This window comes from Leucopleurus acutus (assembly GCF_964270905.1).
Source record: "Leucopleurus acutus genome assembly, chromosome: 20".
Classification (NCBI taxonomy): domain Eukaryota; kingdom Metazoa; phylum Chordata; class Mammalia; order Artiodactyla; family Delphinidae; genus Leucopleurus; species Leucopleurus acutus.
In genome coordinates this window covers 1,719,340-1,740,020 of record NC_139162.1, presented here as the reverse complement: position 1 = coordinate 1,740,020, position 20,681 = coordinate 1,719,340, and the positions used below count along the sequence as shown (strand labels likewise).

The 20,681-nt window shown below is 55.4% G+C and overlaps 1 protein-coding gene across 2 annotated transcripts in view; it reads left to right on the top strand.

Moving 5' to 3' along the window:
* The window catches only part of BANP (BTG3 associated nuclear protein), a 75,472-nt gene that overhangs the window by 29,062 nt on the left and 25,729 nt on the right, over positions 1-20,681 (top strand). For both annotated transcript variants that reach the window (XM_082862281.1, XM_082862280.1), the window contains 4 exons: positions 6,375-6,614; positions 13,097-13,264; positions 17,751-17,881; positions 19,393-19,464. In XM_082862281.1, coding sequence (XP_082718407.1) covers positions 6,375-6,614; positions 13,097-13,264; positions 17,751-17,881; positions 19,393-19,464 — 611 coding nt within the window. The remainder of the gene's footprint in view (positions 1-6,374; positions 6,615-13,096; positions 13,265-17,750; positions 17,882-19,392; positions 19,465-20,681) is intronic.

The following is a 20,681-nucleotide window of genomic DNA, read 5'->3' as shown; positions in this document are numbered from 1 at the left end:
TAAGAATTCCGCATTGTCTGCACGAATTGGCATGCCGTCCCCTAGCAGATCTTTATTATACTGGAGCAGTGCCAGGGGATTTACCCGTGGGTTAATCGGCAGTGCTGGCTGTCACGGCACCAGCTCCGTTTGGAGCAGAGAAACGCTGACGGTGGGGAGCGGTGAGCCGCAGGCTTAGCTCTTAGCTCTTGCCCTTCTCTTCCCCGGCACAAGGCCTTCGTTTACCCCGATCTTTGGGAAGTACTGAAAGTGTGTGGGGTTCATCGTTCCAAGATTAAGCTGGTGAACTGAGTCAGAGAAACAGATTAGCCAAAATGGACCAAAAGTGGGATCTGTGCATTAATGAAGGGATTTAGTTAGATTCTTAATAAAGAGTTTAATTCCTGCCGTTTATGCATGTGATAGTTCTTACAGAACTTGACTAATCCTGCATGTAAAACGTTTGGTACTTGCCTTTAATAGGGAAGTACTTCTGTTATAATTGAATTATTGTCAGAAATCAGCCTTGTATATGTTGCAAAGCCCCAAGTCAGTGAAGTGATTTATACTCACCTATCTGTGAGTATAAATAGATGCAGATACTCACATATCTGTGCTGGGGTGGGGGGCAGGGCAGGGAGATGAAGTCTGGGAGGAGCAGGTGATTGATTCAGCAGGGTTGTCAGGCACAGCACGGGGACCCTGGGGCACCTTCTCCGGGGTGTTGCTGGACTGTGGGCTACGAAACAAGATCAGTACAAATTGCTGTGTTCACGAAACTGCAGCTGTACGTGTGCTGAGGAGGAAGTTTAGCCAGAAACATTTCTTGAGAATTTGTTCACATAATTTATTTTACGTGAACTTTTCTTAACACAAATTCTTTTTATTTTAAAGATTTGTTTTGATGTGGACCATGTTTAAAGTCTTTAGTGAGTTTGTTACAATATTGGTTTTGTTTTATGTTTTGGTGTTTTGGCCGCGAGGCGTGTGGGATCTTAGCTCCCCGACTGGAGATCGTACCTGCACCCCCTGCATAGGAAGGCAAAGTCTTAACGACTGGACCGCCAGGGAAGTCCCTGCATAAACTCTTTGTGTATTTGGTAACATTAAAACGCATTTTAGCAGCCGTCGTAAGTAGGCTGCTGACAAGAGCAGCATTAAGAGAGAGGATTAGTGTAACAACGTCAGTGGGTCTTTGTGCAGGACCCCGTAGTGAATGGTCACTGATCCCAGATCAGAGGAGAGTGGCCGGAGGGTGGCGTCACAGCATCCCTCTCCGAGTCTCGGGTCGGCATGTGGGACCCAGCATAGGGACACCCCGTCTCTGCCCAGCGCTCCCGCTCTTTCTGCCAAGTGTCCTTGGACACTCGCTGTTGTCACAGTTGAGCTCATGACGACTGTGCTCAGCGGGCGGGATTCCCCGGAAGAGGCTGGGCTCCGTCCAAGGTGTGGCCACGTGGTTCTGTGGGATAGGCCCAGCCTCGGGGGATGGAATTGGCCGCAGTGCCAGAGATGTTTGTGTTTTCCCTTTCCCTACAGCATTGTCCTGTATGTAACCTAATGCTTTCAAATTCCCAGTTTAAAAACCCCAAATTGTCAATCTGTCCATAGCTTAAAGATGTCACGTCAGTCCCAAAGAAGCAGAGGTGCTTGGGCTGCAGGCACATAGTTTACTGTGTCTAAAGCCAGGAGGGCAAGCTGTCAGGTTCTGTGGTTGGTTGGAGTGTTACCGATTCACTGCAGGTGTCACCCTTGAATGAGGCTCACAGTCAGGGTGTAAACACCTTAATTCAGAAGGGCTCAGAAACAGGCGACAGCTTCTGAGGACGGAGTGTGGTCCATGCTGAGAGGCAGCCCACAGGGCCTGTTCTGGAAAGCCTCCTTGAGCCCCTTCCCGGGGACACTTGGTCCCCCCCACCCCCAGCCCGCACCTCACATGTAGAGAAATTCGTAACCAGCTTGGGCAGCCTTTATAAAAGCCCAATGGAAACACAGCCTGATCCCTGCTCGTGGGCATGAGGTGTCCTCTGAGGCTGGCCCAGAGGTGCTGGAGCCGGCCTCGAGGGCCTGACCTCATGTGACCCCCTGGGCCGTGTGTGGACACCCCGTTCACCTCAGAGCCTGCGTCGTCACCATCCCTTGGGTGGAGACTGAAACGCCTCCCTGGTGGTCCCCTCTCGTGGCTGCAGAGACCAAGCCTGTTGTGAGCGATCGCCGAGGGGGACTGGCGCCCGGGGCGTCTGGGAGCCAAGGCAGCAAGTGTCTGAGTGGCCCATCCTGGGGGCCCTTCCCTCCATCACAGCTGCCCGCACAGGACTTAGAGGCTTCTGGGGCCCCCTGGACGGAACACTGGTGTCTTTGGAGAGAGCCCGGGCGCTGGGCTGGGCTTGGTTCCGGGGTGGCATTTGGAGTGCTGGTGACCTCCCAGCTTGCGTGACGTGTGTGCAGGGCATGCAGGCTGCTGTCGGAGGACTCGCAGTTTGCCCTTTGCTTTGGAGGAGTGGTGACGCCTTGTGTCGCGTTTTCTCAGAGTCCCTGAGTTGCAGTAAGGCATGTGAAGTCCTGGCACGTAGGAGGCGCGGAGTAGATACTGTCTTGTCTTTGCCCCACGCGATTAGCTCCCACGCCTAGGCCCGGGCCCAGCCGAGTGGCTCGGAACCAAGGCTCCCTGGGTCAGTGGACGTGCTGGTGTGTGCATCAACTGCCTCGGGACTTGTGCCGGTGCGTGTCTGTGCGTGCCTGTATGGACGTGTGTGTTCTGTATATGCACACGTATGTATGCGTGCGTGTCAGCGGGTGGGGAGCGGGGAGGCATGGCACAGGTAGCTGCTTTATCTCTCTGTCAAGTCGGCGACCCTGAGGCTGTGGCCGTCTTTGTCGTCTTGGGGCTTTCTCCCGTGCGTTTCATTTTCCTAGAACTAAAATAGACCCTCACAAGAGGCATTTGTACTCTGAACTGTTTGGTAAGAAAGTTGAAGCTACTGCTGAAGGTTTTTCTTTGAATAGCGTTTTTAGAAATGTCAGTTAATTTAATTAAAGATTTAAATGATTGGAATAGAAAGCAAGTTTATTTTTCTTACAACCTAACTGGTAGTTTTTAAATAAAGCCCCTAGAATCTATTGTTTCAGATGCCAAAACTGGACCAAGCTATTTTAGTGAAATAAATATATCCTTTCTGAATTGTCAAAAGGCAGATTTCTCAAATATTTATGTGGGCTGGTGCTCCGTCTTGTTTTACATTTTAAAGACGTGATTCATTGTCACTGGTGGGAAGCTGGGCCCAGGCTGGGCTCGGGCTCTCGGGTCGGGTCAGAGGTGACTTGGGGCGGAGTCAGCAGCTGTGGTCCGCGCACCTGGGTGAGGACTGTGCGCCCTAGCGTCTGGGCCAGGGAGCGTGGAGGCGCTGCCGTCTCCCGGGAGTGCCTCGGCAGTGACCGTGCAGCCCTGGTCCTCCCTGCCCCCGGAGGGGTCCTCTGTTCCCACGACAATGGCTGTGTTAGTCAGACTTGCTGCAGGCTGTGTTTCTTGTCCGCCTAGCTCGGGCTTCTTGCTGGTCAGATGATCACACACCTGAGACTCACAGCATTAAGGAAGTTAGGTTGTAGACAGGTTATAAAATGCCTTGCAAACTTTTGAGGTGTTTGAAAGAAACTTTCTGGACAATTTCCTACATTACCAGAGATGTTTAAGCCATTATTTTCCGGAGTGATAGGGAGGGAAAATAGTTAATTTTTAGACTAATTTATTTTTTGGGGGGAGCAGTATTCCCTGAAATAATAACTTCTATAGGAGTTTAAAATGCCATGTTTCCTCCTCCAGAATGTCCTGGTAATACTCCTGGAGGCCCTTCTGCCAGCTCTGGGGCTGGGCGTTCATCCGTGGCCACGTGTCAGCAGGGGGCTGGGCGAGGAAACAGCCCTCGCGGGCCCGCAGAGCCCGTTCCAGTGGCCACGCGCGCCCTCCCGCTCGCGGTGGCCAGCCGGTCGCTTCCTCACTGAGCCCGTCCGGCCCTTTCCATGTTCTCGTCTGCAGCACAGCTCGCAGAGATCATCCGTGAAGACTGGGGAGTTTCTGATCGGTCTGAGGATGGTCATTCTTTACGTAAAAATGAGGCTTGGCTTTCCTTTGTGAACGCTTTCATTCATTTAACTTGGTGTTTTGCCTTCCTAAGAATTAAGTTTAATAGATGAGGTCGCTTTTTCGTTCCTTCCTCCTGGATCAGTTTGACAGTGTCTGCCTTTACCCACGTGTGACCCCGCTGTGTGCGTGGGATGGCGTGGCGTGGCCCCGCCTTTCTCGGTTGTCGCTGGAGCTGGGAGGCTGAGGCTGTCCGGCGTGGCGTCTGCAAGGAAGGTGGCCCTTGCTCTGGCGCATCGCTGTTGGAGCAGTAGGGCCAGGTCTGGGGCTTGGACAGGTGGGGCGCTCCTTGCCCCGGCCAGAGAGCCGAGGCCCCCTTGCTGGGGGCTGGCAGGACTCTGTCCCTGACCCCCAACCCCCAGCCCCGCAGCCTCTGGTTCTGTCATGGTGCATGTGCGAGGGCTGTGGCAAAGAGGATGCTTCCGGGGCTGGGGAGCCGAGGAGGGGGCGCGTGTGCGGGCAGCCCCCGGGGAAGCCGGCTCTCAGTCGGAGTCAGTGATGGAGAAGCCGAGCCGGCCTCGCTCTTGGACGGAACGGCCATCCCGCCACCTCCACGCACGCTCAGCGTCACTTTGATGAGATGTTGACTCGCGGTTTGGAAAATGATGCTGAGCTCCTGCCCAGCGTTTACTTTGCTTTAAAGATATTATCTAAATGCGGGAGCCGGCCTTGTAGAATTCATGGTACTTGTTTCTGAGAAAAGCGCAGGGCTCTCTGGCCCCGTGGCAGTGGGGTAGAGCCTGCAGCCCACTGTCCTTGTGTCCAACGCGGCGCCCCTCCTGCAGCGGCCTGCCCCTCCCCTCCCACTCCCCTCCCTGTCCCTCCCTCTATTTGCTTGTGGCTTGATGGCCGCAGGTGGAGGGAGGGTGGCCCTTCCACTCTGTTTGGTGTAATTAAGCCTATGATCCTACATTCGCTGAGGGTTTAGATCCTGAGCACTAGACCCAGTGCCAGGCATAGAGTTGCCCAGTGTCTGTAGGTAAACTAATAAACTCTCCAGGAGTTGGAGCCTTCTTGGCATTCCAGGGATGACTGAGAGCGCCTCTAAAAGTCGCTTTCCATCCACGTTTAGATCACGTGTCCACTAGCTTTCCTGTAGGCAGGTGAACGTAACAGGTGGCTGCTGGCGAGAAAACTGCACGTATCCGAGCCTGTGCTCGTAGCTCTGCCTCTTCACTTCTAAACCATCCGTGTTCCTGAGAAATGATTCTTCTGACTTATCTCTGATTCCGAGTTCCAAAAATCAGATCTGTGATTTGTTCTTTGTCCTTAGCTGAAGTCAGGAGCTCAGCCTCCCTGGCTCTTCCAGCGGCCGCCCCGGCCCTTCCAGCGGCCGCCCCGGCCCATCGGTGACATGGTTGTCCTGACGGGGTTGCAGAGCCTCGCCTGGTGTCGGAGGATGTCCTGTGATTCAGGAGCCCGGCTGGGAGCGGCTGCCTGTGGCGTGGCAGGGCAGGGGGTGCGAGTCACAGACCGGCCGGCCTCTGGGCCTCGTGCTCTGTTCCAGGCCTGCGGCAAAGCCAGGCGGGGCTGGCTGCCCTTGTGGGGCCTTCTTTGCGCGTAGAGGCCAGAATGTAAATATCAGGACATTTCAAAACAAATCGCGTGAGAAATCTTGAAACGGTGATGACCCTGTTGGCTGGGACACGGCTTAAAGGCCCGCCGGCCTCGGCAGGAAGCTGCGTCCCTCTTGGAGGCTCTAACTCTCCCCCTTATCGCCGCCCGGCGCTGGTGCTTTCAGGGGCCGCCTCTCACACCTTAACTTGCCTCCACGTTAGGATCAGAAGGGAGCGTTTGGAGAGCGGCCAGATGTCCAAGCGAGTCAAGAGTTCTCTTGATTTGTGATCATAAGTGGAGTTTCCTTTTGCCAAAGGATAAGGCTTTTTAAAGTTGATGTTTGTTCGACAGCCGTTAAGCCCTTTCACACACGTGGTCGATCCTGCAACTCCTGGGAGGCTGTGACAGAGAGGGAGGCTGGGTGGGGGGCGCTGGCCCACTTGGTCAGGGTGTAGCCGGGAGGCCCAGTGCGCACTGTGTGCCTCCCAAATCGTCCCTCATCCCAGACGGAGCTGGCGGGGTGCCGGTGGGCTCGCAGACAGGGGTCTCCCGCCTCTCCTCCTGGGCGGGAGGAGCGCCAGCTGCCCTGTTCCTCTCTGTGGGCCCCCTGCCTGTCCTGGAGACAGCCCGGGCCGCCTCGCTGGAGGTAGAGAGAGCAGGGGCAGTGGCCGGAGCTCACCGAGACCCCTCTCTCTCGCAGAGGACTACCCCAATGGCACGTGGCTGGGGGACGAGAACAACCCCGAGATGCGGGTGCGCTGCGCCATCATCCCCTCCGACATGCTGCACATCAGCACCAACTGCCGCACGGCCGAGAAGATGGCGCTCACGCTGCTGGACTACCTCTTCCACCGCGAGGTGCAGGCCGTCTCCAACCTCTCGGGCCAGGGCAAGCACGGCAAGAAGCAGCTCGACCCCCTCACCATCTACGGCATCCGCTGTGAGTGTCTGCCGCCGCCCCCGTGCCGGCCGCAGAAGGGCTCCGCTGGGGCTGGGACCATGCTGTCGGGGGGAGGGGGCTCTGGGTCAGACCTGGGCACGGGGCCAAGAGAGGCCTTTGCGGATTGAACGTTTCCTTTAGGAAGGGCTGCCCAGGGCACAGGCAGGCCACCCGCCTTGTCCCTGTCCTAGAGGCTGGGGTTCTGGGCTGCCGTCGCTGGTGGGGCCGGGGACCTCGTCATACTGATCTAGATCCCCCGCGTGGCTGTGAGGGTGGCGCAGGCTGGAGTCTGTCGTGACGGCATCGTCCGGGTGACATCGTCCGGGTGACACCTGCTCGTCAGCACCCGCTGGCCTGGTTTCACCCGAGAGCCCGCCCGACCCAGAAGGCGTTCGACACGGCTTACGATAAAGACGCGCGAGAAGCACGTAGGCTTCCAGCAGGAGGGTTAGGTGGTCACGTCTGACGATAAAGACGCGCGAGAAGCACGTAGGCTTCCGGCAGGAGGGTTAGGTGGTCACGTCTGACGATAAAGACGCGCGAGAAGCACGTAGGCTTCCGGCAGAAGGGTTAGGTGGTCACGTCTGACAAACCTGGTGCTGGAGGGTCTGAGTTAGCGAAGCGGAATGGAAAACCAATTACCCAGAGTTCACTATCTCACAATAGAGAAGGGGTGCCACCCTGCCCGGGGGACCTCGTTGCTCACACAGAGCTCTGACGGCGATCCCCGGGCCTTTGGGTGCGGACGGTGAGAAGCAGGGAGAGGAGCTCTCCGGGAGCCTTCATGCACAGGCGGAGTTGTCTTTCCTGTGTCTGCACACTGACCTTGGTGGAAGTTGGGGGGTGGCCTGGCTGCGGGTTTTCCTGACAGGTACTCAGCTGGGCGTCCGGTCCCTGCCTCACCCCAGGGGGCTCGTCCTCCTGGTCCCCAGCTCATGGCCCCGGCCATTCCGAGTCCCCGTGTGTGTCTCGGAGGCTGGGAATCATGTGGGGTGGCTCCTGAGAACCCACCCGTGGGACGCGCTGAGGTCAGCCCTCGGGGGGGGGGGGGGGAAGAAAGCCGGGCATGGCGGGCAGAGCCCAGGCCAACTGACAGGTGCGTAAGGGCTTTGCCGTCCGTGTTCTAGGCTTTGTGAGGCCTGGGTCGTACCTGCCTGGCTCTGAAAGCAACTGCTCTCACAATGCGGACGGATCGGCGTGACCGTGTTCCAAAAGAATGTTGCTTTCATGGCAGGCAGCGCCCCCGCTCTAGAGCACGGTGCCAGCCGGGACCCTCACAGCATGCCGGCTGATGCCAGGGGTTCTGGAAACATGAGCCGGAATGTCAGGCTTGGACTGAGGGTCACCTGGGGGCCGCCATGGCTGCTGCGTGTTGCAGAGGTCACCGGTTCTCTAGGAAGCGGGGTGGTCGTGCTTACAGTGGAGCCAGCGGTGGGCCGGAGGGTGTTTTGGTGCGAGGCCGGCCTGCCTGCGTTCTCTCGGAGGCTCCTGTGCCTGGGAGAAGGGTGGGGAGTGTCTGGGGGCTGGCTGGGAGCTGTGCGGACAGCTGCTGTGTGTAAGCAGCCCAAATTGCCCTGTACATTTAGCTTACAGTTTTTTCTGTTTTTCTTTTTTTTCTAATGTTTTGGTCTCGCCGTGCAGCATGTGGGATCTTAGGTCCCCAGCCAGTGATCGGACCCGTGCCTTCTGCATTGCAAGCGCAGAGTCTTAACCACTGGACCACCAGGGAAGTCCCTACAGTTTCTTTTTCAGGCAGGGGAAGCCTGTGGGTGTCCTTAAAATAGAGGAATTCCTGACCCAGAGAATACATTTGCCACCGCCAGCCACGCCCACCTCGCTGTGGACAAGACTGGACTTACATTTTTCTTTTCTGAGTGTCAGAAGTATTTTCCTCCCTTTCTTTTTTAAGGGAAAAAGCCAGCATTTTGAAACACATAGGCACTTCTTCTAGAGAGGGAACAAGGTTACTGAGGGAGAGCGAAGTCGTGCGGGATGCCACCTTCCTCAGGGTTCCCAAGGGTTGACGGGCCTCCCAGAAATTTGGATAACCAGCCATGTAGTTCGTGTGCTCTGTGCAAAAGTAGATCATTATTGTAACTGAAAAAAAATTGGCCACACTTTCATGAGGCATGTGACCTAAGAATGGAGCAGTTGCCTTTTTCCCCCTCGAATTGAGAATGTTATAGCCTTAGTTCTTAGGGTTTTTACTGGTGGGTCACATAGGCGTCTGCTTAGGCTGCGGGACACGCCTGGCTGATCTGATGAGAACAGAGATGAGGTGGACGCGCTCCCCAGCGTCGACAGGTCCTTGAAGACTTCTGTGAGGGGGGCGCCGACGTGGTGAGATCCCACGAGCCCCCCAGCAGGTTGGGCACAGATGGAGCAGTCACATGTCCACGGAGGACTGTCGTCGGGTCAGCCCCCCCGGGGCAGAGATGGTGTTGCTGCCGGGGCTTCGCTCGCGTGCGGCAGGCTGCCCGAGTGGCCCGGGGCTGCTGTACCGAGCTCCGCCGACAACACGGTGCCCTGCCTGGGTCTGGGGCCACGGGGCTGAGACCATGGCGCCGGCAGGGCCACGCTGCCTCACAGGGCTACGGATGAGTCTGTCTTGCCTCTGGCAGAGGCCCACAGCTTGTGGCCTTTGTGGGCTGTAGCAGCGTAACTCCAGTCTCCGTGTCCGTCGTCACGCGGCCATCTGCTCCTGTGTGTGTGTCTGTGTGTCTCCTCTCCTGAGGGCAGCAGTCATCCTGCACTTACAGCGCACTGTACTCCAGTGTGACTGCATCTGCAGTTAATTAATCACATCTGCAGAGACCCTGTGTCCAAGGGAGGTCACGTTCCCAGGTCCTGGAATGGACATGAATTTTGGGGGACACTTCAGCACAGTACGCAGGGCCTGGGTTCTTTGGAACCTGGATGATCAGGCTCCTCTGGGCCCAGCATGTGTCTCTGGGAGCTGGGAGGAAGTCGTGGTTCATGTGGGCTGGTGGCGGGACAGAGCCTGTGAGAACGGACGCGAGTGGGTGCCCTGGCTCACAGCAACCTTGGAGCTGCCGACCGCGGCCACCGGGCTCTCCTCATCACCGAAGAGCGGCTTCACTCATAGTGCTGTGCCCAGTGCCTGCGGCTCCCGTGTGTGGGGAGAGGGGGCCAGCCTGGCTCTGTGTCCGGGACGCTGGACTCTGCGGTGCCCACACGGGAGCTGAGACCGTCACGTGAAGAAGTCAGTTGCCAGCACTCAGGTTTCTGCTTCCCTCTCCCTGGAACTCGAGGCTACGTTAGCAGTGCCCTGGTTTTCATTCCATTGTGACCGATAAGCCCCACGCCACCCCACACCCCTCCCTGAGTACACAGGATTCCAAGCCCCGCGCCTTTTTTCTTGTCTGTCCTCCCTGCGGTGCATCTCAGCCCCTCGTGGGGCTCACATGAGAGCCGGGAACCACCAGTGTCAGCGATGGGCATCCTGGAAAGGGGGAGGTGGTCAGCAGGGACAGGAACCCGCTCAGATCTTCGGGGGGTGCCCGGGCAGCACTTGGGAGCAGCGCATTAGTCTCCCCGGGCTGCTGGGGGGCTACGTGGCTCGTCTGCGGACGGGCGCCCACTGCCGTCTGGGCAGAGGGAGGCGCTGCTGGGCTTTCTGTGGCCGTTTCTTCTCCACTTGGGTGGGCGCCGGAGGCCCGAATTTTAAGGCTGGTTCTCACTCCTCACTGATAACTCGGTTTGGAGCTGAAGTGAGGAGATTGACGTTCTTATTTCATGAGGTTTTCTTAGGAGCATCAAATGACTTGAGATAAAATGCTTCAACAAGTGTGAAATACCAGTTAATTCAAAGTAATCTTTTTATCACTCATTGTAAGAGGTTCCTCCTCCTTTCACTCAGCTGAGGTTGCTCAGGGTTGGCAGAAAAGTTGAAGAACGCTTTTAGCAAAGTCAGAGGAAGCCCACCCATGAGGCTCCGGGGGCGGAGCCGAGCCCCCTGTGCCCTCCTGCAGCACGGCTCTCGGTGGGGGAGGATCGGTGCTGCTGGCTCCTTCCTTAGTGTTTCCTGGCAGCTTCCCGGGGGCATTTGCCATGGAGCTGGAGTCTTGAGTCACTGTTGGAAGGAACTATGTAATAAGATGTCTTAGAAGAATTTGAAAATGGCTAATGCACAACTCTACGAATGTACGTTTTTTCTTCGAAGGATGTAAGCCAGGTTTTGAACTGGCAGATTGGTTTTTACAAAGTTGAATTTAAGTATGAATGTTTTCACTCATTTCTTATGCTTGTGTGCCCACGTGTGTGTTGTATATATTCTCTTCTATTACTAGCAAGCTTTGGAATTTTGCATGATCTCATTAATCCCTAGAGGCATTCGGAAGGTGTTTTCCTTGCGTGGGAAGGCATGAGGGGATCTGAGGGTGGCCTGCAGGGCGTCCTTCTGTATTGGAGCAGGTGCCTAATGAGGTGGGTGGACGCGTGTGGTCGCCACTTCTTCGCCCGTATTCGGGCTCCTCTGCAGCTGTAGTGGGTAGTTGGCTCCTCCTGTGACTGTAGAGCTGTAGTTAGTGGTCGGGTCCCCTTGTGACTCTACGGCTTGTTCTCATAGTTGGGCTCAGTCAGTATTTGCGTTCTGTGGTAACTACAGTTGGTAGTTGGGTTCTCTTGTCACTCGTGTGGGTAACTGGCCGGAGCTTCGTGAGCCCCGCCCTGCATCTAGAGCCGTCTCAGTAAATATTGCGATGACTCAGTTAGCTTAGAGATGACCTAGAAACCGGCGAAGAGGCGCCGCCTCCTTTTCTGCAGGAGGACAAAGTGGGGCTGAGACCACCTTGCAGTTGATCTTCTCTGATCCTGTAAACCCTGCCCCTCCTTAACCCAATTTCTTTTTATCAAGGTGACAGACGCGTTGGTTGTCTTTCTGTTTGGAGTCAAAAATGCCTTAGGCTATGTTCACAAAAAAGTTAAGTGTCTTTCCAAGACAAAAGAAACTTAATACAGTAGTTAAGAAAACAAAGACTTCCTTTGTTTTGATTATTCCTAGGGTCTGCGCTCTCCACAGAGCAGAGTTTAGGGATTGGGCATCAAATGAGCTCTCAGCAGCCGCTCCAAGCTGGGTGCTCTTAGTAGCCAAAACAGCAAGTTTTCCAGCTGAATCTTTTTTTTATTTTTTATTTTTTGCGGTACGCGGGCCTCTCACTGTTGTGGCCTCTCCTGTTGCGGAGCACAGGCTCTGGACGCGCAGTCTCAGCGGCCATGGCTCACGGGCCCAGCTGCTCCGCGGCATGTGGGATCTTCCCGGACCGGGGCACGAACCCGTGTCCCCTGCACTGGCAGGCGGACTCTTAACTACTGCGCCACCAGGGAAGCCCTGAGCTGAATCTTTTTATTATTAAATTTTTGAATTTCATGCATTTATTTTCCCGTTAATCAGCAAAGCTTCATGACCAGCTAGAAAGGAGGTCACCCTGTTGAAAATCATTTTTTGTGGTTCCCGTGTTCCTGACCGTTACTCCCTGTTGATTCAGCACAAGGAAGAAGTGAAGTGGTCCAGTGAGAGCTGGGCGGGCTGGCAGGGAGGGGCCTCCATCTGCCACCCGGTTTCCTCCTTGCTGGTAAGTGGTCTCAGATGCCCACATCCCGCACTGAGAGCTCGCCGTGGCGCAGGGGCGGACAGCGAGGGTGCCAGAGGGCTGCGCTGCCCTCTGCGGCCAGCGGTCCAGTGGAGGTGATGCCCACTCGGCTGGGCCGGGCTGGGCATGCGGGTGGGGCCCCAGGGAGTGGATTATGTCCGCCCTTAGGGAGTTTCATTCTGATGGAGGGAGGCAGACGGAGAGGCAAGGGAAGTTCCGTAGGCCTCAGACTCAAGTAGCAGTGGGAGAAAGTCTTCAGCTGAGTTGTAACCAGCATTTGGGCAACAAATGTGTAAGCATCTGTCGTGTGCCTGGACGTTCTGGGTTCTCGGCAGGCATGGACGAGGAGAGCAAAGAACCCCGTGTTTGTGGGGGAAGCGGTGTAAACGCCATCAGCATCTAAGTTCTCTAAAGTGTTAGAGCGCCGGGACGGGGTTGGCGGTGGGAGGATTCTGGGGTGAAGTGGGCTGGTTGAGGGAAGGGTTACTGAGCTCTCGCTGGAGCCCAGATTTGAGAGGAGAGGGAAGGAGGCAGCCAGGCAGGCATGAGCAAGGAGGAACGAGCTGGCGTTCCATCTCGGCCTCAGAACCCTAGAGGCCGTGCGTGAAATCAGGGTGGACGGTTGGAGCGCGGGGCATCCAGGACGCTTGTGCGAACCCTCACCTCCAGCTTGTTGCCCGACTCCATCTGGTGGGGGTGGATCACGTCAGATAGGTTAAAGCTGAATAAATGAGAAGCGATCACTGCACACGACAGGCAGGCCTGAGGCGACTCTCGTCCGTCACGCTTCCTGTTGGCGCTGCGCCCTGACCGCCAGCCGCGCAGAAGGCCCGTGCCTCACAGAGCCTCCCTTCGGGTGTGTTCTTGCAGGTCACCTCTTCTATAAATTTGGAATCACGGAATCCGACTGGTATCGAATCAAACAGAGCATCGACTCCAAATGTCGGACGGCCTGGCGGCGAAAACAGCGAGGCCAGAGCCTGGCCGTCAAGAGCTTCTCCAGGAGAACCCCGTCCTCGTCCTCGTACGGCGCCTCAGGTACGACGCAGGGTGGCCCAGGCAGGTGGGCCCGGGGACGGTCAGAGTGAGAACGGTGGTTCTGTGCCTGCACGTGCCTTGTGAGAGGCTCCCGGGGCAGCTGTCTAGGTGGAGGGCATCCTGGGCTCAGCAGCAGCAGGAGCTGGGCCAGGACCACCTCGGACGCCGCCCTGAGCGCTGCTCCCTCTGCCTGGTGGGCCAGCACGTCGCTGGCTCACTGTCACTGTCACCATCTGCCTGGCGTCTGCAGGCGAAGGCTGGGGTGCAGCCTAAGTCGTGCTCGTTACTGCCATGGTGAGGACGCAGCCTCGGGTATACTCACCCTCAAGAACGGGAAGCTCTTAGGCTTTCTTTTCAGGCATTGAAAGGACAGCTGGGAAAGTTCACCAGGAGTGACAAGGAGACCAGCATCGCTTGTCACCGAAGATGTCTCAAAATGTTGTGACAGAAATGGTCTTTTAACTCCCGCGGACGGTCCCTGGGCAGTGGCTCTCAGACCTGAGCCCTGACCGGGGTCGGGACCGGGATTCAGTGGCAGCAGCGGGCAGGGTGGGCGGAGCTCTCGTTCTGGAAGCGCTGCGGTGACAAACCAGGTCACCTGGAGTCCTTGCAGAGTTGTGAATCTTGCTGAGCCAGACCTCAGGAAGCGGTTTTCCTCGGTGGTTTGCTGGTTATCAGATACTCGGCCTTAGCTTGCCACGTGAACCATGCAAGCTGGGGTAGCCGACGCTCGTGGGCCAGACAGGTCATGCCCTGAGCAGAGCTTCTGTGCGGGGCCTGCATTGAAGAGTCTCTCGGTGAGGAGCCCGGCCTTTCTGTCACCACCAGGATTCTGTCCTGGGAACTTAGGTAGCAGTTGGGGCCCCGCTGGGGGTGGCTCCTTGCCGAACCGGACTGGCTCTGTGGTCCTAAGAGGGTAGACGTGGGGACTGTGGCTCCAGGGACGCAGGTTTCAGTGTGGCCGGGGATCTGCCTTCTTACCCCGGGGCCACCTGGTCAGCACGGCCGTGCTCAGCGCCTGTCCCCATCAGATGAGGTGGGCTGTGGAACCTGCGTCCCCGCCTCTGGAGGTGCCCGGGACACGTGACGAGCTGACTTGCAGGCGGGCCCCTCGGGATTGTGTTCAGTTCAGATCCTGCCTCTGGGTGGTGGTCTGAGGCTCGGCGTTGCCAGCCAGCAGCTGCGTGAGGCCCCAGGCCTGTCCGGCCCACGTTGGAGCAGGAGGGTGCTGGGTCCTGAAGCTGTGCTCGGACTGCCGGGCTGGCCACCTTGCATCCGCTTCTGGCCTTGTGGTTGGGGACTCAGGTGGCCTTTGCCCCTGAGGTCTGACCTCCATCACAGGCTGGTGATGTCATGCTTTGTCTTTACGCTCGCTCACTTGTTGTTTTGTTTTTCTTCCAGTTATTAGTGTTTCTTTCAGTTGAATGACAGTAACTCATTTTAATGGCAGTTGCGTGTCTTTAGTTGCTCTGTTTTTCTGTCCGTAAACGTGTCAGGGTTCCTCCTAAGAGGCTGTGGGTTTTGTTTTGTTTTTCTTTTTCTTTTTGGCTGCGTTGGGTCTTCGTTGCTGCACGCGGGCTTTCTCTAGTTGCGGCGAGCGGGAGCTACTCTTCGTGGCGGTGCGCGGGCTTCTCATTGCGGTGGCTTCTCTTGCTGTGGAGCACGGGCTCTAGGCGCGTGGGCTTCAGTAGTTGTGGCGCACGGGCTCAGTAGTTGTGGTGCACGGGCTTAGTTGGCAGGCGGATTCTTAAGCACTGCACCACCAGGGAGGTCCCCAGGCTGTGGATCTGGCAACTCTCAGTGCTGCTGTTGGTCCCGTGGCCTCCTGCGGGTGGTGAATGGCCACCATGAGGGGCTCTTCAGTGCCGTGGCCGGGCAGGCGCTGAGCCTCAGGACGTGTGGCTCGGAATGGACTCTGGCCGGCCTCGGTGGCTTGGGAAGGTCCGCTGGCTGCAGTAGCACCGTCCATGGCCAGAGTGATGGGCGCTTTCTCAGGAGCAGGGGGCCCTCTGTGTCGTCCTGATGGGCCTCAGAGGACGGACACCGTGGTGCCACCCGGCACCTTGCTGCCTCCGCCCACCTGGGTCTCTGTGCCTGGGTTGTGCAGCAGGGGGCACTGCGTCGGGGCGGGGGTCAAGGTGTGCCTTTTTAAGGAGCATTTGAGGGAGGCCAGCACCATCGCACCCCCTTTGCCTCAGGTGCTGTGTGTCTGGGAAGCACGGGGGGCGAGTTCCGGGCTCTGGGACGGGTCTGGACTGCTCTCGGGCGGTCCGCTGGAAGCCAGAGGGCGGCCCCTCCTCGGGCACTGGAGCCCTGGGAGTTTTGAGAGGAGCACGGACCACGTTCTTCTTTCATCAAACTCTTGGAAGTACGTTGTTCTGTAACTTTCTGTTGACTGGATCTTTTTCTACTTTAACGTACTGCCTACTTGGCCCAAACTCGATACAGCACAGGGTGGTTGGTTAAAGGGCCTCTGGGATTTCGTCCTCGTCCTTCCTGCGGACTCGCGGCCTGACCCAGCGAATCTGCTCCTTAAGGCTGTTCTGGTGACAGACATAATCCAGGAACGTGTAATTTAGCCAGGATTCCGTTCATTTGGAATTGGTAGTAATTCCAGCTGGAGTTGCCGTGTTCTCTTTTGAAGTATCAGCAGACAGATGCTACAAGTGAGATTCTGAGCCTAGGCTGGTCTATTTAAAGCTGAACTAGTACTGCCAATTTGAACACAGACCACAACATCACTGGTTTTCAAGGGATTTTAAAAATATCAGTTTATTAAAACGTTTGTATCTCACCCTGCTGTCTGGCCACACCATGTGAACTTTCGTATGTGCTTGAGTTTAAGGTGGCTGCATTTTACAGTGTAAACCTCCGCCCCCAGCGCTTCTCCCCACAGCTCTCATTGGGGAGCATCCGTATAGGGCCCAGAACCTTAGGGTCACAGAGAACCAGCTCCTAACTGTGTGTCTCTCTGGACATGGGGCAGCGCGGCCAGTGGGAGCGAGGCCTTTGAGGGGCTGCCCTTGCCGTGTCACTGCCGGGGGCCGTGGTCCTCCCCCAGCGTGAGTCGTTGCCTGGGGTCACTTGCCGTATCTCTTGGATTATTCTTGACCACAAGCAAGTAACAGATGCAGTTTTTTGCACTGCACTTTGATATCAGTATTGATTGTAAAACATAGATTTAAATTAGTCTTCACGTTGCATAATTAGAGGGAGCTATTGATGACATGGTAAATTCAATAACTTGAATTTCGTAAGTATTAACATCTTAATGCTGTTATACTGTAACTTTTTAAAAGGCAGCCAGTGGAATCTATACCATGTCAATTTGATACCCACCATTAAGCTATTAAAAAATGCAGGAAAATTCTTTTTTTCAAGAATCAGACATTTTGTCTTTTTCCTCTTTCCATTCATATCAGCATTCTGCTTGTCACAGAATTTCATTTTAATGTAATATGGTTTTATCTTTAGAAGTCTTTTTGAGTAATCCATTCTTTAGAACAAAAATATGTATATACATTGAAAATTAAAATCTTTTTGTTTCTGAGTCCTAATGTTCTAAGTGTATAAGAAAATTCTTCTGACTGAGATAGTGTTACAGTTAAAAGTAATACGCAACACATGAAAACGAACGTACCTCATTCTGGGTTAAACATGGAGAGTAAACTTTGACTGGAAGTGTTCCTTCAATTGAGTGGATGGAACTTTTCTCCCAAGTTAGTTTTTTGTTTGTTTATTTACTTTTGGCCGCTTTGGGTCTTCGTTGCTGCGCGCACAGGCTTTCTCTAGTTGTGGCGAACGGGCTGTTCTTCGTTGCGGTGCGCGGGCTTCTCATTGCGGTGGCTTCTCTTTGTTGCGGAACACGGGCTCTAGGCACGTGGGCTTCAGTAGTGGTGGCATCATGGGCTCAGTAGCTGTGGCTCCTGGGCTCTAGAGCACAGGCTCAGTAGTTGTGGCGCAAGGGCTTAGTTGCTCCACGGCCTGTGGGATCTTCCTGGGCCAGGGCTCGAACCCACGTCCCCTTCATTGGCAGGCGGATTCTTAACCGCTGCACCCCTGGGGAAGTCCCTCCCTCCCCCAAGTTGCTTTAATTATCCATGGTCCCTACCTTGCTCTGGTCTGACAGAGTTTAGTGTGCACTTTAATTATCCACGGTCCCTGCCTTGCGCCGGTCTGACACAGAGTTTAGCGTGCACTTTTTTTCCTGTTCTTCGTTTTCCGTTTTTGTCACTACATCTGAGGAGCTTCACTTACGTAGTAGGTGGGAACCATCTGTGTCTGTGGGTCACTGGATCTTTAGACGCTGACTACAGGTGAGAAAGCCCCGCTGTCTAACAGCTGTTGCTCACGACACTGCACATTGGAAGTCCAGGAACGAAGGCTCTCCGTTCATCTCCGTGGGCAGTGTGGTTGGGGAGAGAGGGAGGCAGAGGTGGGCTCAGCCCCAGGATGGCAGCTCAGGCTCGTGTGCATCTCCCCGCAGAGACCATGATGAGCACGCCACCGCCCGCCAGTGAGCTGCAGCAGCCCCCGCCTCAGGCCCTGCACTACGCCCTGGCCAACGCCCAGCAGGTCCAGATCCACCAGATCGGGGAGGACGGACAGGTCCAAGTAGTATGTACTTCTCGCCAGTTTGCCTTTGCGAGTGGAAGAGGGGGGCACGGCTGGGAAGCGGGGGGAGGGGCGCCACGACCAGCTCTCCCTGCACTTCTGGATCCCGCTGACAGCCTGGGATGGGGTCCAAGTAGAAATAGTTAAGGTAGGCCTCCTACATCTCTTAGACCTCTCTGCCGGCCCCTCGCGGCTCCCCTGCCTGTGCGCTTCTGCCTGTCCTCCTGGGAGACATCAAGATGTATCACAGATATTTTCTCAGTTCAGAAGCTTGGGCACCCTTTACTGAGAGGAGAAGAATGACTTCGTTCTGCGGCCAGCCGAGAGAGCTGGTGGCCTTAGTCATTGTGTAGTTTCTTTCGATTGTGTGACGAGTCGCCCTTGTGTGCTGCCGGCCCAGGTGGACGTTCCTCTAGACGCTTCGTGGGAGAGCGGGGCAGGAACTTCCCGGGGATGCTGGGGATGCTGTAGGCACCCAGCCTCCTCGCCGTGGGCCTCGTTGCAGGGCTGCCTCCTGGAGACCTGGTTCTGACCCAGGCGGCCTTGGTTTGATGCTGCACTCAGCACGCTGTCTGGAAAGGGAGGGCTTCCCGAGAGCACTGAGGAGGATTGTGAAGAGTTCTTCTTCTTCCAAGGGAGATGGAACAGTTATAAACAGTGGATTCTTTGTTTAGCTGACAGTCACAAAAGCAGTTACTCTAATCTCGTTAGTGAGGAAGTTCTTTGAAAGAATTCCAGAAGAGAGAACTGTGATGCAGGGTTTACATAGATGTAGTAAAATGAAAGCAATAGGAATCAACAGTAGTTTATGTTCAGGTCCATTTCGATTAAGGTAGAATTTAAATAAGATAATGGATATTCATTTCACTGAGCTCAGTTAAGGTTTACAGGAATTATTTGTCTGCCTGTATCTACAAACATAAATGCATTTGACTTGGAGTCTGAGACTTTGGAAGCATGTTTATTGTTTACGTCAGCTGTTTAAGTAGTCACGTGTTTCTTTGATTTAAAAAGAGTTGGCTGACGTGTTTTCTGTGTAGACACGTGCACAACTGCCACCCACCCTCCTAGTCACTCACGCTGCTGTGTAGCCTCCAGCACCCCCAGGTCACTAGGGACCCTGTCTGAAAGTCCATGAGGTTTCTGGTCCCTCTGAGTTGATAGTACAATTTAAAAAAAAGCTTGTCAGTTTAGTTTTCTGGAAAATTGTGGTTTCTCCTTTTTCCTGTATGTCCTTCACATTCTTAAATTTGCCTGTTTAGTAACATTTAAAGATTTAACAGATTTTTCCTAGACCTCATTGCCCCTTTAAGAATTACTGCAAAGTATTCTGTGTTATGTCCTTAAAGTAGACTTCAAGAGGGTGTTAAGTAAGCTCACACCATGCATGTGTGATGCTGGCCACTCAGGCCTTAGCTGTCTTTTCTTGAACTGCGAGTGGAGAATCAGGAACAGACGTTTCGGAGAGCGTTTCTTGTTTCTTCTGATGCTTCTTGGTGTCTTCTCTTCTGCGGATCCCACAGGGCCACCTCCACATCGCCCAGGTGCCTCAAGGGGAGCAGGTGCAGATCACGCAGGACAGCGAGGTGAGTCTGGCTGCCAGCCCGGGGCCCGCTCTGTGCCCACGGGCCCTCTGCACTCTGACCTTTGTCCTTTGCGGGGCGCAGGGCTGCAGCCCACAGATTGGGGCGTGGCTTCCTGCTCCTTGTCCCCGCCTGGGAGCAGTGCTTGCCCTGGATATCCCCCCCAACGTGTGCCATGTGGGCGGAGCTGAGGGCTGGGCTTGCTTCCAGCCTCCGGCATCGGCGCCAGGGGCTGTCAGCCCCCGGTCTCAGGAGAGTCCCGGGGAAGCCTGAGACTCGTTTAGCGGTGCCTGCTGGCTCCTCGTGTTCCGGCCGCACCGGGCTGCTTTCCTTAAGTGGGTGATGTTAGTGCCCCCGACCTCTCAGTCCCAGCCCGCAGCCCCACAGTCAGAGAGGGAAGAGGTGGGCGGGTTCTGAGGGGACGGCTCCGAGCTGGACAAATCCCTGTGAGTCCTCAGATGACGGGACAGGTGTGTCCATGGGAAGGTGGGGCGCACGGCCAGGTGGGTGCCTGGGGGGTGGGGAGGCTAGCGGGGGCGGGGGGGGGGCGGTGAAGGGGAGCAGCGCACAGAGGCTGGGGGGTGGGAGGGGCAGGTCCCGGGAGGGCTGACCGCAGGTAAGGAGTGGGCTTCCCCCTGCCTCCTGCGGGGCCAGCGGACTGGGGGTGGGTGTCTGTGAGCTCACACAGAGCAACATGGGGGGGGGGGAGTGGGCAGCAAGCTAAGCGCAGGCGCCCCCTTTGGGGCAGGGGAGCTTCCCTTCTCCAGGCACAGGTGAGGGGGAGGCCACGGCCACAGAGGGCCGGCCGTCTACCAGCACGCCTGCCTTGCTGGCGGCCCTTGAAAGGAAGGAAAATGGTTAGGGTTGGAAAAGGAGAAATCAATGTACATCCGCTTTTATATTGTTTCTGCTAAAAATTCATTAGAATACTTACTGAATTCCAATTTTTAGTATCAGTTTTGCCCTTTTTTTTTTTTTTTAGTTTTCTTAACTGAATTCCTCCTCTATATAATCCAGTGGTTTTTTTTTTTTTGGTTCCATTAGGAATTGAATGCACTGAATTAGAAAAAATTGCTGATAGTGTAATGATTACTTTGTAATAAGTTACAATACGCAATTAGTCTTCTTATCACAATGAAACCTTACTTTGTTCACTTAAAAATTAGGTAGTTATTTTGTCAAAATGAGGATATCTGTAAAGAGACATTTAGCAGCACCTA